Below are 19,425 nucleotides of genomic sequence, written 5' to 3' on the forward strand. Positions count from 1 at the left end.
AAATACATTTATTAATTGTTTTTCATTTCTGATTAGATGATTAACTTTTGAAAATGCAGTTTTTAAATCAAATAATGTTATCATTTACACAAATATTGTGAGTCACACACAGAAGACACTTTTAGGAAAATGTATTATATTGAATATAACTGTATATTAAATATTATTATTATTTTATAATACATGTTATATTCCTTTTACTTTTTTGTTGCTGAAATATATTTTCTCTTTACTGTGACAGTGAGCTGGTGTTGAAATCACTAGTGGTGTGAGGGCTCCTCCTCTGGTGGCTTCATGTTACAAGTGTTCAGGCACTGAGAGGTTTTTGTTCAGGTCTACTGATGGTTTGTGTTATTGTGGGTCTCTGGCACAGTAATACACAGCAGTGTCTTCAGGCTGCACGTTCTGTCCAGTTAGAGTCACTGTTTTGCTGGAAGAGTCGAAGCTTATACTGAACTTGTTCTTCAGTGAATCTTTGTAGTATGCTGTGCATCCAACACAGCTGTATCCAATCCACTCCAGTCCTTTCCCTGCAGGCTGTCTGATCCAAGCTGTGCCGTAGCTGCCAATATCATAAGAGACCTGACAGGTGATGGTCAGACGTTGACCTGGCTGCACAGTCTGAGAGTCTGTCTGTGTCAACTGTTCACATTTTAAGCCTGTTAAAAAAGAAGATTTTTTGTAACATCATCAAGTTATACAAGAAGAACGACTGACTTCGATAAATCAAGAGAGACTCACATCCAGCTGCCAACAGCAGCAGCAGAGCTACAGAGAACATGGTTTATGTTGAGACTGACGAGCTGTGAATTAAACTGACAGACTGATGTGATGCTTTTATAGCTGAGCAACAAGGAAGGTCACTGAGTTTGCATAGAATCAAACACATGAAACGTCAACGTTGGTCTAACTGGAGCCAATTGAACAGTCTCTTCAATGTGTTCATTATATCTGAACTGTGAAAACATGCCTGGAAATCACCTCTGCACACGCACTACACACTTATCTGCATTTAAAGACATTCAACAGATGTAAACTTTGATTTTATTGTCCATTTTTACTACCCAAATGCTAACAGTTCAGTTAAAAAACATAATCTAAATTATTGTATTATTGTAGACAAGGATAAGAATCATTATTACTATTCTTAATGTCAATATTAACATGAATTATAATGGAAAATATATTCATTCAATTCAGCGTTGCATTAACAATGAAGATGGAAATGCTACGGAAATAAGCAACCACCAAGAATGTTGCTTTCTAAGCCATGTTTACAATGTGTTTGGCATGTTTTCAAATTATTAAAGACACGTACAGAGAAAATGTATAGTTTACATTTTGTAAGAGTCAACACATTTTACCTTCATCTGTGTGAAGATGAACAGTCTTAATCAAATATCATGCCGAGTTGTTTAAAGGTTTTGTTGTTTTGTTCCATTATTTTTATTTTGGCCCAATCACACAGAAACTAACAAACTGTAACAAATAAAGACAAAAGTAACAATAGTAAGATGTATTCTTGCCCATGGAGAGATGTAGCTACATTTTCTTTATAATCAAATAACTTTATTGCAAATTATTAATATTCTCTAGACATCTTTTTTAGATCTTATCTGCAGTTTTAAAACACAACAATAATCATTTGATAATAGTTCTATTATTTCATCAAATATGAAAAACATCTCCATATAAAGTATTTAATTCAGTCCAGGGTTCAAGTGTCAGTCAACGATGAGAACAGCAGATCTGAGTGTCTCCTTTTAGTAACAGAGGGAGAAACTGACAGATAACTTTTTCACTCTCAAAAGACTTTCTTAATATTCCACATCATTTAAAGTCATTACTGTGTCTCAGTTTATAGAAATTCAACGTATTTGTTGAAGTTTAATTTCAGCGATCATATTTTAATGCTGTCTTTTGGCCCTTTCACAAACAAGTGATCTTGTATGTGTTTAATATTAAATACTGATATTTCTCCATTTTCAGGACTTCGTATCATGCAGGAAAAATGTTCAATTATTGATACAAATTCATATGTGAAGTAGAATATAGAACATAAAACAATGTTTAACAATGATATGAAAAATCTTAATCAACGTGGGCGCTATCAGCCTGAAAAAAAATGAGCGCTGTAGGATTTTGTACAGCTGCTCAACCAGCTCCAGTCACTGTGAGTCTCGAGCACAATAATAAACAGCAGAATCTTCCGTCTTCAGACTGTTCATCTGCAGATACACCTGCTGTCTGTTGTTGTCTCTGGAGATGGTAAACTGGCCTTGGACTGACTGAGAGTAGTAGATATAAGAACTAGCACCGCTGATATAAGCGATCCACTCCAGTCCTTTTCCAGGAGCCTGTCTGACCCAGTGCATAGCGTAGCTGCTGAATGTGAATCCAGATGTTGTACAAGTCAACCTGTGTGATTCTCCAGGCCTTTTAATCGCTGGTTCAGATTCTGTCAGAGTCTGACCATCAACACCTGTCAAGAGAATAGAAAATGTGAAATAAGGTGATGAAACAAAGAAAAGCCATCAAAGACAAAGATCAGTGACTATCTTCACCTGCCCAGCAGATAGTTAAGAGCAGCAGTCCTGTCCTATAGTCCATCATGTTAAACTGTGTGTCCACTGTTCTCTGTCCTCCTCTCTGCAGTCACATAAGTAGAGCTGGAAGACGTCTGAGTTTTGCATTGACTCCTCCTCACAGGGAGGAATTGGATCTCACTCTTTTTTTGGTGAAACTAGAATGAATGTGTACTGACCAGTAAGTGCCCATATTAGTTTTTGTCTTTAGAAATATTCTTTTAAGTTTTAAATTGGGCAACTTTGTTAACATGACCACAACAATAATTTAAGCACAAGTTATGTTTTCTGACTGATTATATTTAAACCACAAGCAATAATCAGTGAAGCAGTGGTGCACACGGTCCATCGTCCAGGTCGGACGTAGCTTTCTGATGGATTCATGGTCATTTCATGGCAGGAAAGTTGGTAACAATGGAATAACAATGAAGCAAAACTCAATTCCTTCCTCCTCTGTCATTTCTTTCTACATATAGAGGTAACTGGAATATGTGTTAAAGCTAGTCATTGTCTGCCCTCTACAGGCTTGAAACAGGGATGGTTGCTACTTTTGGCATTCAAGAAAAGTTACTCACCCAATGCATGCTGGGATACACTAAAGAGCCAACATAATAGGACACGGAAAAGTAGAAGATGCATTGTTGCAACTGATGTTTAGAAGACTAGAATTTACTTTATTGTTTGTCATTACAGCTCTAAACTTTTTTTTTTGGCTTAACTAAATTGAAAAGATAAATGTTATGCATTTTATCTTTGTTTTATTCACACCTTGATTTCTACATAAACTACTTATTTCATTTGTTTCAATCTAATTTTCATGATTCTGAACTTTATTAAGGTGTACATTCTGAAACATTAAAAGGTTTGATACTTTCAACTTGTAAAGATTAACGATTAAGTCAACCCACTAACAAAGAGTACTGTAGGATTTTGTACAGCTGCTCAACCAGCTCCAGTCACTGTGAGTCTCGAGCACAATAATAAACAGCAGAATCTTCCGTCTTCAGACTGTTCATCTGCAGATACACCTGCTGTCTGTTGTTGTCTCTGGAGATGGTAAACCGTCCCTTGACAGATTGGGAGTAGTAGATCTCACCACTATCATGTCTGATGAAAGCGATCCACTCCAGTCCTTTTCCAGGAGCCTGTCTGACCCAGTTCATATAGTAGCTGCTGAATGTGAATCCAGAGGCTGTACAGATCAATCTGTGTGATTCTCCAGGCCTTTTAACCACTGGTTCAGATTCTGTCAGAGTCTGACCATCAACACCTGTCAAGACAAAAAGATATGCATGTCATGTGTTAAGTTAGCAGCAAGTGGAAACATGAAATCAAGATCAGACAAAGTCTTCACCTGCCCAGCAGATAGTTAAGAGCAGCAGTCCTGTCCTATAGTCCATCATGTTAAACTGTGTGTCCACTGTTCTCTGTCCTCCTCTCTGCAGTCACATAAGTAGCTGGAAGACGTCTGAGTTTTGCATTGACTCCTCCTTTTTGATGGAAGTGTCCTCTGTTCAATCTCTCCTCAAAACTTATTTTCATACTTTAGCTTTTGTTCTTACTAATTGTATTTGGTGTTATTCTTTAAAGAAAGAACTCTCCGTATCTTACAATTTGAATTTTGTTTCCATTTTTAACCTGATGTTATTAGTATCCTTGTTTTACTGTAAGTTACTTTGTAACTTTGAATATGTTTATTTACTCTCTTAGGATTCTGTCCAATGTAAAATAAAACAATAGTGTATTGTACTATAAACAGCAATAAAGACAAATAATTGTCATTAGATGTGTTAAATGACACAAGACCTTCAACCTCTAGACTGATGTTTTGAGACCGGTGTTCGGGTGCCAAAGTCTTGTTGAGTTATTGTAAAGTTACGTTTGAGATTGTTTCCCTCAACCTCACCGAGAGTATTTTGCCTCAACCTAAAGTTGTATTGCTTCCGTAATGCCAACACGTAATTGTACCATATAACGCGCCACCACATAATGCGCTGTGATGAGGACGTTCGACGTATTTCTGTGAGATCACATTGCATCAGTTCAGAGAGACTGAGCCACTGCAGGATTCTGTGCAGCTGCTCAACCGACTCCAGACACTTTAGTTCTTCTGCACAAAAATAAACAGCAGAATCTTGACATGAAATCAAACAAGAGTATTATTTCTACAAGAGAGGTAGAAATGTAAAATACTGACATCTACTTATTATATTTCAAATTATTTAAATGAGACAAATAATAATATTTTTAACCATATATATATATCCAAGTGACACTCTCTAAAATATGTTATATTGATTGTTGTGGAGTAAACGTTTTTTTTTTTCAGTTGAACCATACATTTTAAAGTGAACTGTTATCAGGGAGTAACTTCCCATAACTCCAGCAGACATCCAGAGCTCCTTCTCTCCTCCTCTGCTGGAAACCAACTTCACTCACCTGAATGAGAGCCAACACGCTCCTCTGAAGGATAGATGTATTATGGAGGCAGAATGGATGAGGTTTGTGCATCAGTGTGTGGATTTGCATTTTCACAGCGGAAGATTTTGGAGATAGATTTTTGATACATCAAGTCTAAATCTGTCAGAAAAAGAGGAGTGTTGAAGAGAGACAGTAAAAAACAGACAGACACCAATAATAAATGGAGGAGACAACTACATTGGACTTGAATATTATTGTTTTTATTTCTCCCATGTGAGCAGCAGTAGAGGAAAGCACAGGGAGTGATCATATGATTCATATCAACCCCTCCTTTAAGAAGATATTGACACTAGTGAGATCCAGAGAACAAAGAATGACTGATCATCTCAGGTGTACTTGGTTTATTTCAGAGTAAAGTTTAGAAGCCCATCAGAGTCTGGTGTCTTTGAGGAAAACATTATTTGTCCATTTTCTTTCAGATAATCAACTTTTAAAAATGTTTCTTTTAGTTTGGGCTGAAGTTGCGATTAAACTGACTAAATATCTAAACGCTTCTGGAAAAGTCTTTTTCCATGTTTGTAATTTCAGGATTTTGTTTGGATTTTGTTATGTGTTCAGAACAAAGGTGTACAAACTGCAAATCACTTGGAAGCTTTGTATTTGTGTTACCAAAATGTAATTTCCTCACTTGAACTTCTTGCATGTACTCATTAAGACACATTAAGAGACCCAGTCTCACCACACTTATACACAGAATTTAATCATTTTTATTTATTGCAAAATAGAGACACTGAGACAACTGAATGTTCCCAGAGGTGGTGATGAATAGAGGAAGTAGTTTTTGAACGACTCTCCTATTATTGTCTCTCACTGTGTGTCTCTGGCGCAGTAATACACTGCTGTGTCCTCGCTCTTCAGACTGTTCATCTGTAGATAGAGTTTACTGCTGGAGTCATCTCTGGAGATGGTGAATCTACTCTGGACTGACTGGGAGTAATAGATATAAGAACTAGATGTGCTGATTGTAGTGATCCACTCCAGTCCTTTTCCAGGAGCCTGTCTGACCCAGGCCATCCAAGAGCTGCTGAATGTGAATCCAGATGTTGTACAAGTCAATCTGTGTGATTCTCCAGGCCTTTTAATCGCTGGTTCAGATTCTGTCAGAGTCTGACCATCAACACCTGTCAAGAGAATAGAAAATGTGAAATAAGGTGATGAAACAAATAAAAGCCATCAGAGACAAAGATCAGTGACTATCTTCACCTGCCCAGCAGATAGTTAAGAGCAGCAGTCCTGTCCTATAGTCCATCATGTTAAACTGTGTGTCCACTGTTCTCTGTCCTCCTCTCTGCAGTCACATAAGTAGAGCTGGAAGACGTCTGAGTTTTGCATTGACTCCTCCTCACAGTGTGGAACTGGATTTAACTTGGATCTCAGTAACAGTTTGGTGAAACTGAATAATGAATGTTTACTGAGTCCCTTTAGCAGCTTTCAGTATAATTTGTGCAAAAGGTTGACAAACAGTCTGTTGCCGTTCATTATTTAGCACAGTCTGCATCACATGAAGACTTGGACAATCACTTTTATAATATCCCTAAAGTGAAAATTGTAATTATATTTTAATAATTAACAAATAAAATATTAACAAATGTTGCTCATCATGTTGTACTGTTATACTCACAAAGTGTTCATGAGTCATACTTTTCTCGATTTGTTGAGATTATTAATTCAGCTTTATTAAGCATTTAACTACCTCAGTGCATGGATGCCACAGATACCATTGATGTTTTTCAGTGAGTACAAATACATTTATTAATTGTTTTTCATTTCTAATTAGATGATTAACTTTTGAAAATGCAGTTTTTAAATCAAATAATGTTATCATTTACACAAATATTGTGAGTCACACACAGAAGACACTTTTAGGAAAATGTATTATATTGAATATAACTGTATATTAAATATTATTATTATTTTATAATACATGTTATATTCCTTTTACTTTTTTGTTGCTGAAATATATTTTATCTTTACTGTGACAGTGAGCTGGTGTTGAAATCACTAGTGGTGTGAGGGCTCCTCCTCTGGTGGCTTCATGTTACAAGTGTTCAGGCACTGAGAGGTTTTTGTTCAGGTCTACTGATGGTTTGTGTTATTGTGGGTCTCTGGCACAGTAATACACAGCAGTGTCTTCAGGCTGCACATTCTGTCCAGTTAGAGTCACTGTTTTGCTGGAAGAGTCGAAGCTTATACTGAACTTGTTCTTCAGTGAATCTTTGTATTGTGCTGTGCATCCAACACAGCTGTATCCAATCCACTCCAGTCCTTTCCCTGCAGGCTGTCTGATCCAAGCTGTGCCGTAGCTGCCAATATCATAAGAGACCTGACAGGTGATGGTCAGACGTTGACCTGGCTGCACAGTCTCAGAGTCTGTCTGTGTCAACTGTTCACATTTTAAGCCTGTTAAAAAAGAAGATTTTTTGTAACATCATCAAGTTATACAAGAAGAACGACTGACTTCGATAAATCAAGAGAGACTCACATCCAGCTGCCAACAGCAGCAGCAGAGCTACAGAGAACATGGTTTATGTTGATCTGACGAGCTGTGAATTAAACTGACAGACTGATGTGATGCTTTTATAGCTGAGCAACAAGGAAGGTCACTGAGTTTGCATAGAATCAAACACATGAAACGTCAACGTTGGTCTAACTGGAGCCAATTGAACAGTCTCTTCAATGTGTTCATTATATCTGAACTGTGAAAACATGCCTGGAAATCACCTCTGCACACACACTACACACTTATCTGCATTTAAAGACATTCAACAGATGTAAACTTTGATTTTATTGTCCATTTTTACTACCCAAATGCTAACAGTTCAGTTAAAAAACATAATCTAAATTATTGTATTATTGTAGACAAGGATAAGAATCATTATTACTATTCTTAATGTCAATATTAACATGAATTATAATGGAAAATATATTCATTCAATTCAGCGTTGCATTAACAATGAAGATGGAAATGCTACGGAAATAAGCAACCACCAAGAATGTTGCTTTCTAAGCCATGTTTACAATGTGTTTGGCATGTTTAAGATGTATTCTTGCCCATGGAGAGATGTAGCTACATTTTCTTTATAATCAAATAACTTTATTGCAAATTATTTATATTCTCTAGACATCTTTTTTAGATCTTATATGCATTTAAAACACAACAATAATCATTTGATAATAGTTCTATTATTTCATCAAATATGAAAAACATCTCCATATAAAGTATTTAATTCAGTCCAGGGTTCAAGTGTCAGTCAACGATGAGAACAGCAGATCTGAGTGTCTCCTTTTAGTAACAGAGAGAGAAACTGACAGATAACTTTTTCACTCTCAAAAGACTTTCTTTATATTCCACATCATTTAAAGTCATTACTGTGTCTCAGTTTATAGAAATTCAAAGTATTTGTTGAAGTTTAATTTCAGCGATCATATTTTAATGCTGTCTTTTGGCCCTTTTACAAACAACTGATCTTTTATGTGTTTAATGTTAAATACTGATATTTCTCCATTTTCAGGACTTCGTATCATGCAGGGAAAATGTTCAATTATTGATACAAATTCATATGTGAAGTAGAATATAGAACATAAAACAATGTTTAACAATGATATGAAAAATCTTAATCAACGTGGGCGCTATCAGCCTGAAAAAAAATGAGCGCTGTAGGATTTTGTACAGCTGCTCAACCAGCTCCAGTCACTGTGAGTCTCGAGCACAATAATAAACAGCAGAATCTTCAGTCTTCAGACTGTTCATCTGCAGATACAGCTGCTGTCTGTTGTTGTCTCTGGAGATGGTAAACTGGCCTTGGACTGACTGAGAGTAATAGATAGAAGAACTAGCACTGCTGATATAAGCGATCCACTCCAGTCCTTTTCCAGGAGCCTGTCTGACCCAGTTCATAGGGTAGCTGCTGAATGTGAATCCAGAGGCTGTACAGATCAATCTGTGTGATTCTCCAGGCCTTTTAATCACTGGTTCAGATTCTGTCAGAGTCTGACCATCAACACCTGTTAAGATATTTAAAAAAAACATCATGAGAAATATGTCAGTTACATGAATGGAAACCCTGTCAAATCAAGATCAGTGACTATCTTCACCTGCCCAGCAGATAGTTAAGAGCAGCAGTCCTGTCCTATAGTCCATCATGGTAAACTGTGTGTCCACTGTTCTCTGTCCTCCTCTCATCAATCATATAAGTAGAGCTGGAAGACGTCCTAGTTTTGCATTGTCTCCTCCTCACAGGGAGGAGACAACTATATTGGTCTTGAATCTTGCATCTTGTGGTGAAACTACAATTTATTATCAGTAATTAATGTTGTTATTACTCCCTGTAAGCAGCAGCAGAGGAAAGCACAAGGAGTTATCATATGCTGCAACCACATCAATTATTTGATATTTGCCTCCTTTCTGAAAATATTGAAACTAGTGAGATCCAAAGTACAAAGAATGAGCGATCATCTCAGGTGTACTTGATTTAATTTAGGTTAAAGGTTAGAAGCCCATCAGAGTCTGGTGTCTTTGAGGAAAACATTATTCCTCCATTTTATTTCTGATAATAAACTTACAAAAACACATCTTGTTTAGTTTGGGCTGAAGTTGCCATTAAACTGACTAAAGACCTAAATGCTTCTGCAAAAGGCATTTTTTTCCTTTTTTATGTTTGTAATTTCAGGATTTTGACTGGATTTTGTTATGTATTCAGAAAAAAAGGTGTAAAAAATGCAAATCACTTGGAAGCTTTATATTTGTATGTTACCAAAATGTAATTGGCTTGAACTTCATGCATGTAATCATGAAGACAGTCTCACCACAATTATACAGAGAATTTAATCAGTTTTATTTATTGCACAAAAAAGCACACTGATACAACTGAATGCTCCCAGAGGTGGTGATGAATAGAGGAAGTAGTTTTTGAACGACTCTCCTATTATTGTCTCTCACTGTGTGTCTCTGGCGCAGTAATACACTGCTGTGTCCTCGCTCTTCAGACTGTTCATCTGTAGATAGAGTTTACTGCTGGAGTCATCTCTGGAGATGGTGAATCTACCCTGGACTGACTGGGAGTAAAAAAAATGAGAACTGCCTGTGTGTACAAAAGCGATCCACTCCAGTCCTTTTCCAGGAGCCTGTCTGACCCAGTTCATAGGGTAGCTGCTGAATGGGTAGCTTACTGTAAGTCATACCTCACAGACAGATAACAGTTTATCAGCATTAACATTTGCATCTTTACGATTGCTACGCTGTCTCAATGTGTCCCACAGGGCTTTGTGCTTCATCCTCTCCTGTTCATCCTCCACATGCTCCTCCTCTATACTATCACACGTCATCATGATCTCCACTTTAACTTCTACGCTGATGATTACCACCTCCACTAAATTCATCATCACGCGGCTCTCCACCCTGACTAACTGCCTCACTAAAATGAAATCACGGATGCAAGCCAACTTGCTCAAACTGCTCCACTCTGTCCTCCACATCATACATCCAACAAGCTTGGTTTAATGTTTGACACTGACTTCTCATTTAAACACCATGTGAATCTCATCTCTAAAACTGCCTTTTTCCAATTATAAAACATAGCTTGTCTCTGCTCATCTCTCTCATTCTCTTCTGCTGACACTTTAAACCATGCCATAATCACATGACTCAACTACTGCAATAACAGTATTTATGGTGCACCCTCCAAACTCCTGAATAGACTCTAAAAAATCCAGCACTCAGGTGATAACCTTCTCTCTCACAGCACTCAGGTGATAACCTGCTCTCTCACTCCTGCTAACATGAATATATCATTCTTGTCCAGCGGAGAGTCTACCTCCACACTCCTTCCCACAGACTCCGATCCTCTGAGGCCAACCTCCTGTCCCCATCATCATCATCCAGGACCAAGCTGCTCAAATCATTTTACGTTCAAGAAGTAACTCCAAACTCCCCTTTTAAACATTTCCAATGTTAGATCTTATATACTGAGCTTTTAGTTGTTTTGGGTTCTTTAATTTGTCATGTATAGCGACTGACTATCTCGAAAAGTGCTCTGATGAATTTTTTTTGAGTATCAAAATATTTCCTTGTTATTATTTTGCAACTGGATGCTCCCAGTGGTGGTGATGAATAGAGGAAGTAGTTTTTGAACGGCTCTCCTATTATTGTCTCTCACTGTGTGTCTCTGGCGCAGTAATACACTGCTGTGTCCTCGCTCTTCAGACTGTTCATCTGTAGATAGAGTTTACTGCTGGAGTCATCTCTGGAGATGGTGAATCTACCCTGGACTGACTGGGAGTAATAGATATAAGAACTAGATGTGTGTACATAAGCGATCCACTCCAGTCCTTTTCCAGGAGCCTGTCTGACCCAGTTCATATAGTAGCTGCTGAATGTGAATCCAGATGTTGAACAAGTCAACCTGTGTGATTCTCCAGGCCTTTTAATCACTGGTTCAGATTCTGTCAGAGTCTGACCATCAACACCTGTCAAGAGAATAGAAAGACACATCAAGTGAAATGATGACATAAAAACTATGTAATATTAAGATCAGTGACTATCTTCACCTGCCCAGCAGATAGTTAAGAGCAGCAGTCCTGTCCTATAGTCCATCATGTTAAACTGTGTGTCCACTGTTCTCTGTCCTCCTCTCTGCAGTCACATAAGTAGCTGGAAGACATCTGAGTTTTGCATTGACTCCTCCTCACAGGGAGGAGACAGCTGGATTATTTAATGAATGAGTCAGTCCTCCAAGTCAGCTGTTTTCATGTCTGTCTGACATGGTTTATCATCAGTATCACTACATCCATAATCATTCTAATCATATGAAAATGTAAATTTTAGTTCAGAGATCTGCCCCATTAACATACAAGGTTTATTTAAATGTTTTAATTTATAATTTATCTTGGTATCAAGGTTTCTAACTCGTCACTTTGAGCATAATGAGCAGCACATAAGAACTTCTACAATAATATTAATAATCTACAGTTTTATTCTGATCACCAACATCCACTGGCATCTATGGAAAGTGCTTCATTATCATCTCACTGTGATTTACAATTTACCAATGTTGTGAACATATTTCTGTTTTGATCCACTTCGCTTTAACAAATGAGAGAACTTCATTCTTTCTATAACTGTGAGTGCTGTAACATCATGAGGAGAATAAATATGTACTTATGAGTTTACAGTAAAATATGTATAGATCTCTAATGTGAATATATATCAAAGTACTTTTGCAGGTGGCGAGAAAAAATGTATTCATTAAGTTCACTTTGCTGTTTGTTGTCAGTGGATGTTTTTGTGCAGCTGCTCCACTGTCTTCAGTCACTGTGTTGTCGAGCACAGAAGTAAACAGCAGAGTCTTCTGCTCTCAGACTCGTGACCTCGAGGTACTGAGTGCTGCTGGGCTCATCTTCAGTCATGATGAAACGGCTCTGAAAGGAGCTGCCATAGCTAGCAGAGTTGGTGCCTGTGCTCATCCACCCAATCCACTCCAGAGCATTCCCTGGCCTCTGTCGTATCCAGTCAATATTTTTGCTTGTCATGCTGTAACCAGATATGATACATGACATCTTCACTGTCTCTCCAGGTCTTTTCACCTCAGAGGGAGACTGGTCCAGTTTGATCTCACTCCAAACTCCTGTAAGTAAAGACATTGTGATCATCATCCATCACACGTACAGTATTACAAAAGTATTACAAAAGCAGTGAAGCTGATTTGTTTCTCTCACCTTGAATAGTAACTACAAAAAATAAAGTCCAAATGATTGTATTTTCCATTCTGGGATAAATACTGTAGTTCAGATTATTTCTTGTCTGAGTGTTTCAGAAATGTATAAAACTGTCACGGTGTTCTGCCACAAGTTGCTGATGTTTTTATAGGAGAAGAAGAGTTTGCATAGACCTCCCACTACAGTTTGAAAAGGGAACATGTGACACTGATCCCTCTCCATAGAGAATCTCTACAACAGCTGTAAACTGTAAATTTGATATCAAAGTCTCTAATTTATACACTGATGGAAAAAAATGGCAAATAACAAATTTTTTTGGCCAAATTACAAATCGGAACTTCTATTTGTGAAGACATATAAGTTATAGTGACGTTATAAGACTTTCTATTCCATTGCATGCAAACAGGAACAATTTTGTTGCCGGTTTTCTTTGGCATAAATTAATAAAACAAATTGTTATATATGTGAAAATCAAGCTTGTCTTTGTCTCTTCTATACTGATGTTGGCTGCAGTGGAAGTCAAATGAGACTTAAACATTCATTGTTATTAACTCATCAGAGTGCTGCTTTATCACAGTAATGTTCACATTTGTGTGTGAGTAAGTCACATGGTTGCTGGTTATTGTGCAGGTCTGTTGGTGGTTTGTATCACTGTGGGCTGACGTACACAGTAATACACAGCTGTGTCCTCAGGCTGCAGATTCTGTCCTGTTAATGTCACCGAGCTAGTAGAAGTGTGTGTGTGGTGAAGGAACTTGTTCTTCAGAGCATTATTTTGGTAAAAGTCTCCTCCTCCCCACCGATGTAAAATCCAGTCCATTGGTTTTCCTTCACTCTGTCTGATCCAACCTGTTGCATAGCTGTTATCAGTCAAAGAATAACCAGAGACCTGACAGCTGATGGTCAAAGACTGTCCAGGCTGCACAACCATTGAGTCTGACTGGATGAGATCAAGACTGTTCACACCTGTGGAAACACAAATCAACATTATCTCCATCAGACATCTGACTATTCAGAGTTTCTAATGTGTGTATTAGTGAGAATCCACTGAAAGCTCCTCACAGGATCCAGCTGCCAGCAGCAGAATCAGAGCTACAGAGAACATGGTTGATGTTGAAGCTGAAGTGATGTGAGCTCTTCTGTCCTCTCACTGACACAAACACACACACACACTTCACTTCTTTATGAGGTAACATGAGGAGGCTGATTTACATAATGGTGATAGTAAATCAGCTGACTAAAGTATATTAACATAATTTATGTCGCTGACATGTTCAGCTGTTCTCACAAAGAGATAGTGGAACTTGAATCTCAGATAAACACACTTTTACATTGTTGATGAAACCTTTCTGTATTTTGATCACTTTGAATTAAAGACTCTTGATTCTGTCACTAATGCAGTTATGATTGAAATTATAATTATATGTTTGTTTGTTTTTAAAGAAACAGTGTTATGGAAGTGAAACTGACTTTTTCAGGATTCATTTCTGCAATTGAATCACTATAAGACTATATATTGACATTTATTTAAATGTATTATAGTGTTTCTGTTAAATTAGAGTCGGAACTATTTATAAAACCTAAGACTCTCTCCCTTTCTACTGCGAGCTGGTGTTGAAATCACTAGTGGTGTGAGGGCTCCTCCTCTGGTGGCTTCATGTTACAAGTGTTCAGGCACTGAGAGGTTTTTGTTCAGGTCTACTGATGGTTTGTGTTATTGTGGGTCTCTGGCACAGTAATACACAGCAGTGTCTTCAGGCTGCACATTCTGTCCAGTTAGAGTCACTGTTTTGCTGGAAGAGTCTAAGTCGATACTGAACTTGTTCTTCAGTGAATCTTTGTAGTATGCTGTGCATCCAACACAGCTTTGTCCAATCCACTCCAGTCCTTTCCCTGCAGGCTGTCTGATCCAAGCTGTGTAGTAGCTGCTAAGAGCATAAGAGACCTGACAGGTGATGGTCAGACGTTGACCTGGCTGCACAGTCACAGAGGCTGGCTGTGTCAACTGTTCACACTTCACACCTGTTAAATAAGGAAATGTTTTGTCACAAAATATACTTGAAGCAGAATTGTTGATTTTGAGAAATCCAGAGAGACTCACATCCAGCTGCCAACAGCAGCAGCAGAGCTACAGAGAACATGGTTTATGTTGATCTGACGAGATGTGAACTTCACTAACAGCCTGATGTGATGTTTTTATAGCCAAGTAACAAGGGAGCTCACTGAGTTTGCATATAATCAAACATATGAAGCATCAACACTGGTCTAACTGCAGCCAATAGAAGAGTCTGTTCAGTGTTAATATATCTGCAGAGTGAAACTATAGTTTTCATGCCTGAAAATCAACTCTGCTTTACATTTGATGTTTTAATTTCTTTACACACTAAATTGGACATTTTGAAAATGTCCCTGCATTTACAGAATCAAACAACCGTTAACTTTGCTTTTAACTATCAATGCCTATTAGCCAGAGCTAATCAATGCTTTAATCACAATAAGGTTGTCTTATAATTGTTGTTAATCATGATAAACTGTCCTAACACACTTTGAGATGTGTTTCAAAGCCCTGACACATGCTTCATGCTTCTCATACAGAGATGAGTGTTGAGTGATCATATTCTCCACATCAACCCCTCCTTTAAGAAGATATTGACACGAGTGAGATCCAAAGAACAAAGAATGACTGATCATCTCAGGTGTACTTGATGTATTTTAGAGTAAAGTTTAGAAGCCCATCAGAGTCTGTGTCTTTGAGGAAAACATTATTTGTCCATTTTCTTTCAGATAATCAACTTTTAAAAATGTTTCTTTTAGTTTGGGCTGAAGTTGCGATTAAACTGACTAAATATCTAAACGCTTCTGGAAAAGTCTTTTTCCATGTTTGTAATTTCAGGACTTTGTTTGGATTTTGTTATGTGTTCAGAACAAAGGTGTACAAACTGCAAATCACTTGGAAGCTTTGTATTTGTGTTACCAAAATGTAATTTCCTCACTTGAACTTCTTGCATGTACTCATTAAGACACATTAAGAGACTCAGTCTCACCACACTTATACACAGAATTTAATCATTTTTATTTATTGCAAAATAGAGACACTGAGACAACTGAATGTTCCCAGAATAGAGGAAGTAGTTTTTGAACGACTCTCCTATTATTGTCTCTCACTGTGTGTCTCTGGCGCAGTAATACACTGCTGTGTCCTCGCTCTTCAGACTGTTCATCTGTAGATAGAGTTTACTGCTGGAGTCATCTCTGGAGATGGTGAATCTACTCTGGACTGACTGGAAGTAATAGGTAGCAGGTGAACTGCCTGTGTGTACAACAGCGATCCACTCCAGTCCTTTTCCAGGAGCCTGTCTGACCCAGTGCATCCAATAGCTGCTGAATGTGAATCCAGATGTTGTACAAGTCAATCTGTGTGATTCTCCAGGCCTTTTAATCGCTGGTTCAGATTCTGTCAGAGTCTGACCATCAACACCTGTCAAGAGAATAGAAAATGTGAAATAAGATGATGAAACAAAAGAAAAGCCATCAGAGACAAAGATCAGTGACTATCTTCACCTGCCCAGCAGATAGTTAAGAGCAGCAGTCCTGTCCTATAGTCCATCATGTTAAACTGTGTGTCCACTGTTCTCTGTCCTCCTCTCTGCAGTCACATAAGTAGCTGGAAGACATCTGAGTTTTGCATTGACTCCTCCTCACAGGGAGGAGACAGCTGGATTATTTAATGAATGAGTCAGTCCTCCAAGTCAGCTGTTTTCATGTCTGTCTGACATGGTTCATCATCAGTAACACTACATCCATAATCATTCTAATCATACGAAAATTTCAATTTTACTTCAGAGATCTGCCCCATTAACATACAAGGTTTATTTAAATGTGTTAATTTATAATTTATCTTGGTACCAAGTTTTCTCACCTGTTACTTTGAGCATAATGAGCAGCACATAAGAACTTCTACAATAATATTAATAATCTACAGTTTTATTCTGATCACCAACATCCACTGGCATTAATGAAAAGTGCTTCATTATCATCTGTGATATACAATTTTGGTTTGTGGACATTTCACCTTTCTAATTATGTTTAGATCCACTTCACTTTAACAAATGAGAGAACTCCATTCTTTCTATAACTGTGAGTGCTGTAACATCATGAGAATAAATATTTACTCATGAGTTTATGGTATAATATAGAGCTCTAATCAAAGTACTTTAGCAGGTGGTGAGAAAAAAAAAAAATTTTATTAAGTTCACTTTGCTGTTAGTTGTCAGTGGATGTTTTTGTGCAGCTGCTCCACTGTCTTCAGTCACTGTGTTGTCGAGCACAGAAGTAAACAGCAGAGTCTTCTGCTCTCAGACTCGTGACCTCGAGGTACTGAGTGCTGCTGGGCTCATCTTCAGTCATGATGAAATGGCTCTGAAAGGAGCTGCCATAGCTAGCAGAGTTGCTGCCTGTGCTCATCCTCCCAATCCACTCCAGAGCATTCCCTGGCCTCTGTCGTATCCAGTGAATGTTGTAGCTTGTCATGCTATAACCAGATATGATACATGACATCTTCACTGTCTCTCCAGGTCTTTTCACCTCAGAGGGAGACTGGTCCAGTTTGATCTCACTCCAAACTCCTGTAAGTAAAGACATTGTGATCATCATCCATCACACGTACAGTATATATCACAGGTCAGACATTTACAAAAGCAGTGAAGCTGATTTGTTTCTCTCACCTTGAATAGTAACTACAAAAAATAAAGTCCAAATGATTGTATTTTCCATTCTGGGATAAATACTGTAGTTCAGATTATTTCTTGTCTGAGTGTTTCAGAAATGTATAAAACTGTCACGGTGTTCTGCCACAAGTTGCTGATGTTTTTATAGGAGAAGAAGAGTTTGCATAGACCTCCCACTACAGTTTGAAAAGGGAACATGTGACACTGATCCCTCTCCATAGAGAATCTCTACAACAGCTGTAAACTGTAAGTTTGATATCAAAGTCACTAATTTATGCACTGATGGAAAAAAATGGCAAATATTACAAAATACAAATCGGAAATTTACATTCTATTTGTGAAGACATAAAAGTTATAGTGACGTTATAAGACTTTATTTTCTATTCCATTGCATGCAAACAGGAAACATTTTGTCCCCGTCTTTTTTGGCACTGCAATACACAAAAAAATGTATTAAAAAAATTGTTATATATGTGAAAATCAAGCTTGTCTTTGTCTCTTCTATACTGATGTTGGCTGCAGTGGAAGTCAAACGAGACTTAAACATTCATTGTTATTAACTCATCAGAGTGCTGCTTTATCACAGTAATGTTCACATTTGTGTGTGAGTAAGTCACATGGTTGCTGGTTATTGTGCAGGTCTGTTGGTGGTTTGTATCACTGTGGAGCTTAGACGTACACAGTAATACACAGCTGTGTCCTCAGGCTGCAGATTCTGTCCTGTTAATGTCACCGAGCTAGTAGAAGTGTGTGTGTGGTGAAGGAACTTGTTCTTCAGAGCATTATTTTGGTAAAAGCTTCCTCCTCCCCACCGATGTAAAATCCAGTCCATCGGTTTTCCTTCACACTGTCTGATCCAACCTGTTGCATAGCTGTTATCAGTCAAAGAATAACCAGAGACCTGACAGCTGATGGTCAAAGACTGTCCAGGCTGCACAACCATTGAGTCTGACTGGATGAGATCAAGACTGTTCACACCTGTGGAAACACAAATCAACATTATCTCCATCAGACATCTGACTATTCAGAGTTTCTAATGTGTGTATTAGTGAGAATCCACTGAAAGCTCCTCACAGGATCCAGCTGCCAGCAGCAGAATCAGAGCTACAGAGAACATGGCTGATGTTGAAGCTGAAGTGATGTGAGCTCTTCTGTCCTCTCACTGACACAAACACACACACACACACACTTCTTTATGAGGTAACATGAGGAGGCTGATTTACATAATGGTGATAGTAAATCAGCTGACTAAAGTATATTAACATAATTTATGTCGCTGACATGTTCAGCTGTTCTCACAAAGAGATAGTGGAACTTGAATCTCAGATAAACACACTTTTACATTGTTGATGAAACCTTTCTGTATTTTGATCACTTTGAATTAAAGACTCTTGATTCTGTCACTAATGCAGTTATGATTGAAATTATAATTATACATTTGTTTGTTTTTAAAGAAACAGTGTTATGGAAGTGAAACTGACTTTTTGAGGATTCATTTCCACAATTTAATCACTATAATACTATATATTGACATTTATTTAAATGTATTATTCTGTTTCCGTTAAATTAGAGTAGGAACTATATTTATAAAACCTAAGACTCTCTCCCTTTCTACTGCGAGCTGGCGTTGAAATCACTAGTGGTGTGAGGGCTCCTCCTCTGGTGGCTTCATGTTACAAGTGTTCAGGCACTGAGAGGTTTTTGTTCAGGTCTACTGATGGTTTGTGTTATTGTGGGTCTCTGGCACAGTAATACACAGCAGTGTCTTCAGGCTGCACGTTCTGTCCGTTTAGAGTCACTGTTTTGCTGGAAGAGTCTAAGTCGATACTGAACTTGTTCTTCAGTGAATCTTTGAAGTATGAATCTCCCGTATATTTCATTCCAATCCACTCCAGTCCTTTCCCTGCAGGCTGTCTGAT

The 19,425-nt window shown here is 37.9% G+C and overlaps 1 gene segment (V, D, J or C); it reads right to left on the bottom strand.

The window, feature by feature from the left end:
- Positions 1 to 351: 351 nt before the first annotated feature.
- Positions 352 to 781, bottom strand: LOC142937852 (Ig heavy chain V region XIG14-like). The segment is given in 2 exon segments: positions 352 to 659; positions 742 to 781. Coding segments are annotated over 2 exon segments (348 nt in total).
- Between the last annotated feature and the right edge of the window lie 18,644 nt (positions 782 to 19,425).

The sequence above is a fragment of the Anarhichas minor genome, unplaced genomic scaffold (assembly GCF_050575085.1).
Source record: "Anarhichas minor isolate MPS153535 unplaced genomic scaffold, ASM5057508v1 ptg000007l, whole genome shotgun sequence".
NCBI lineage: Eukaryota > Metazoa > Chordata > Actinopteri > Perciformes > Anarhichadidae > Anarhichas > Anarhichas minor.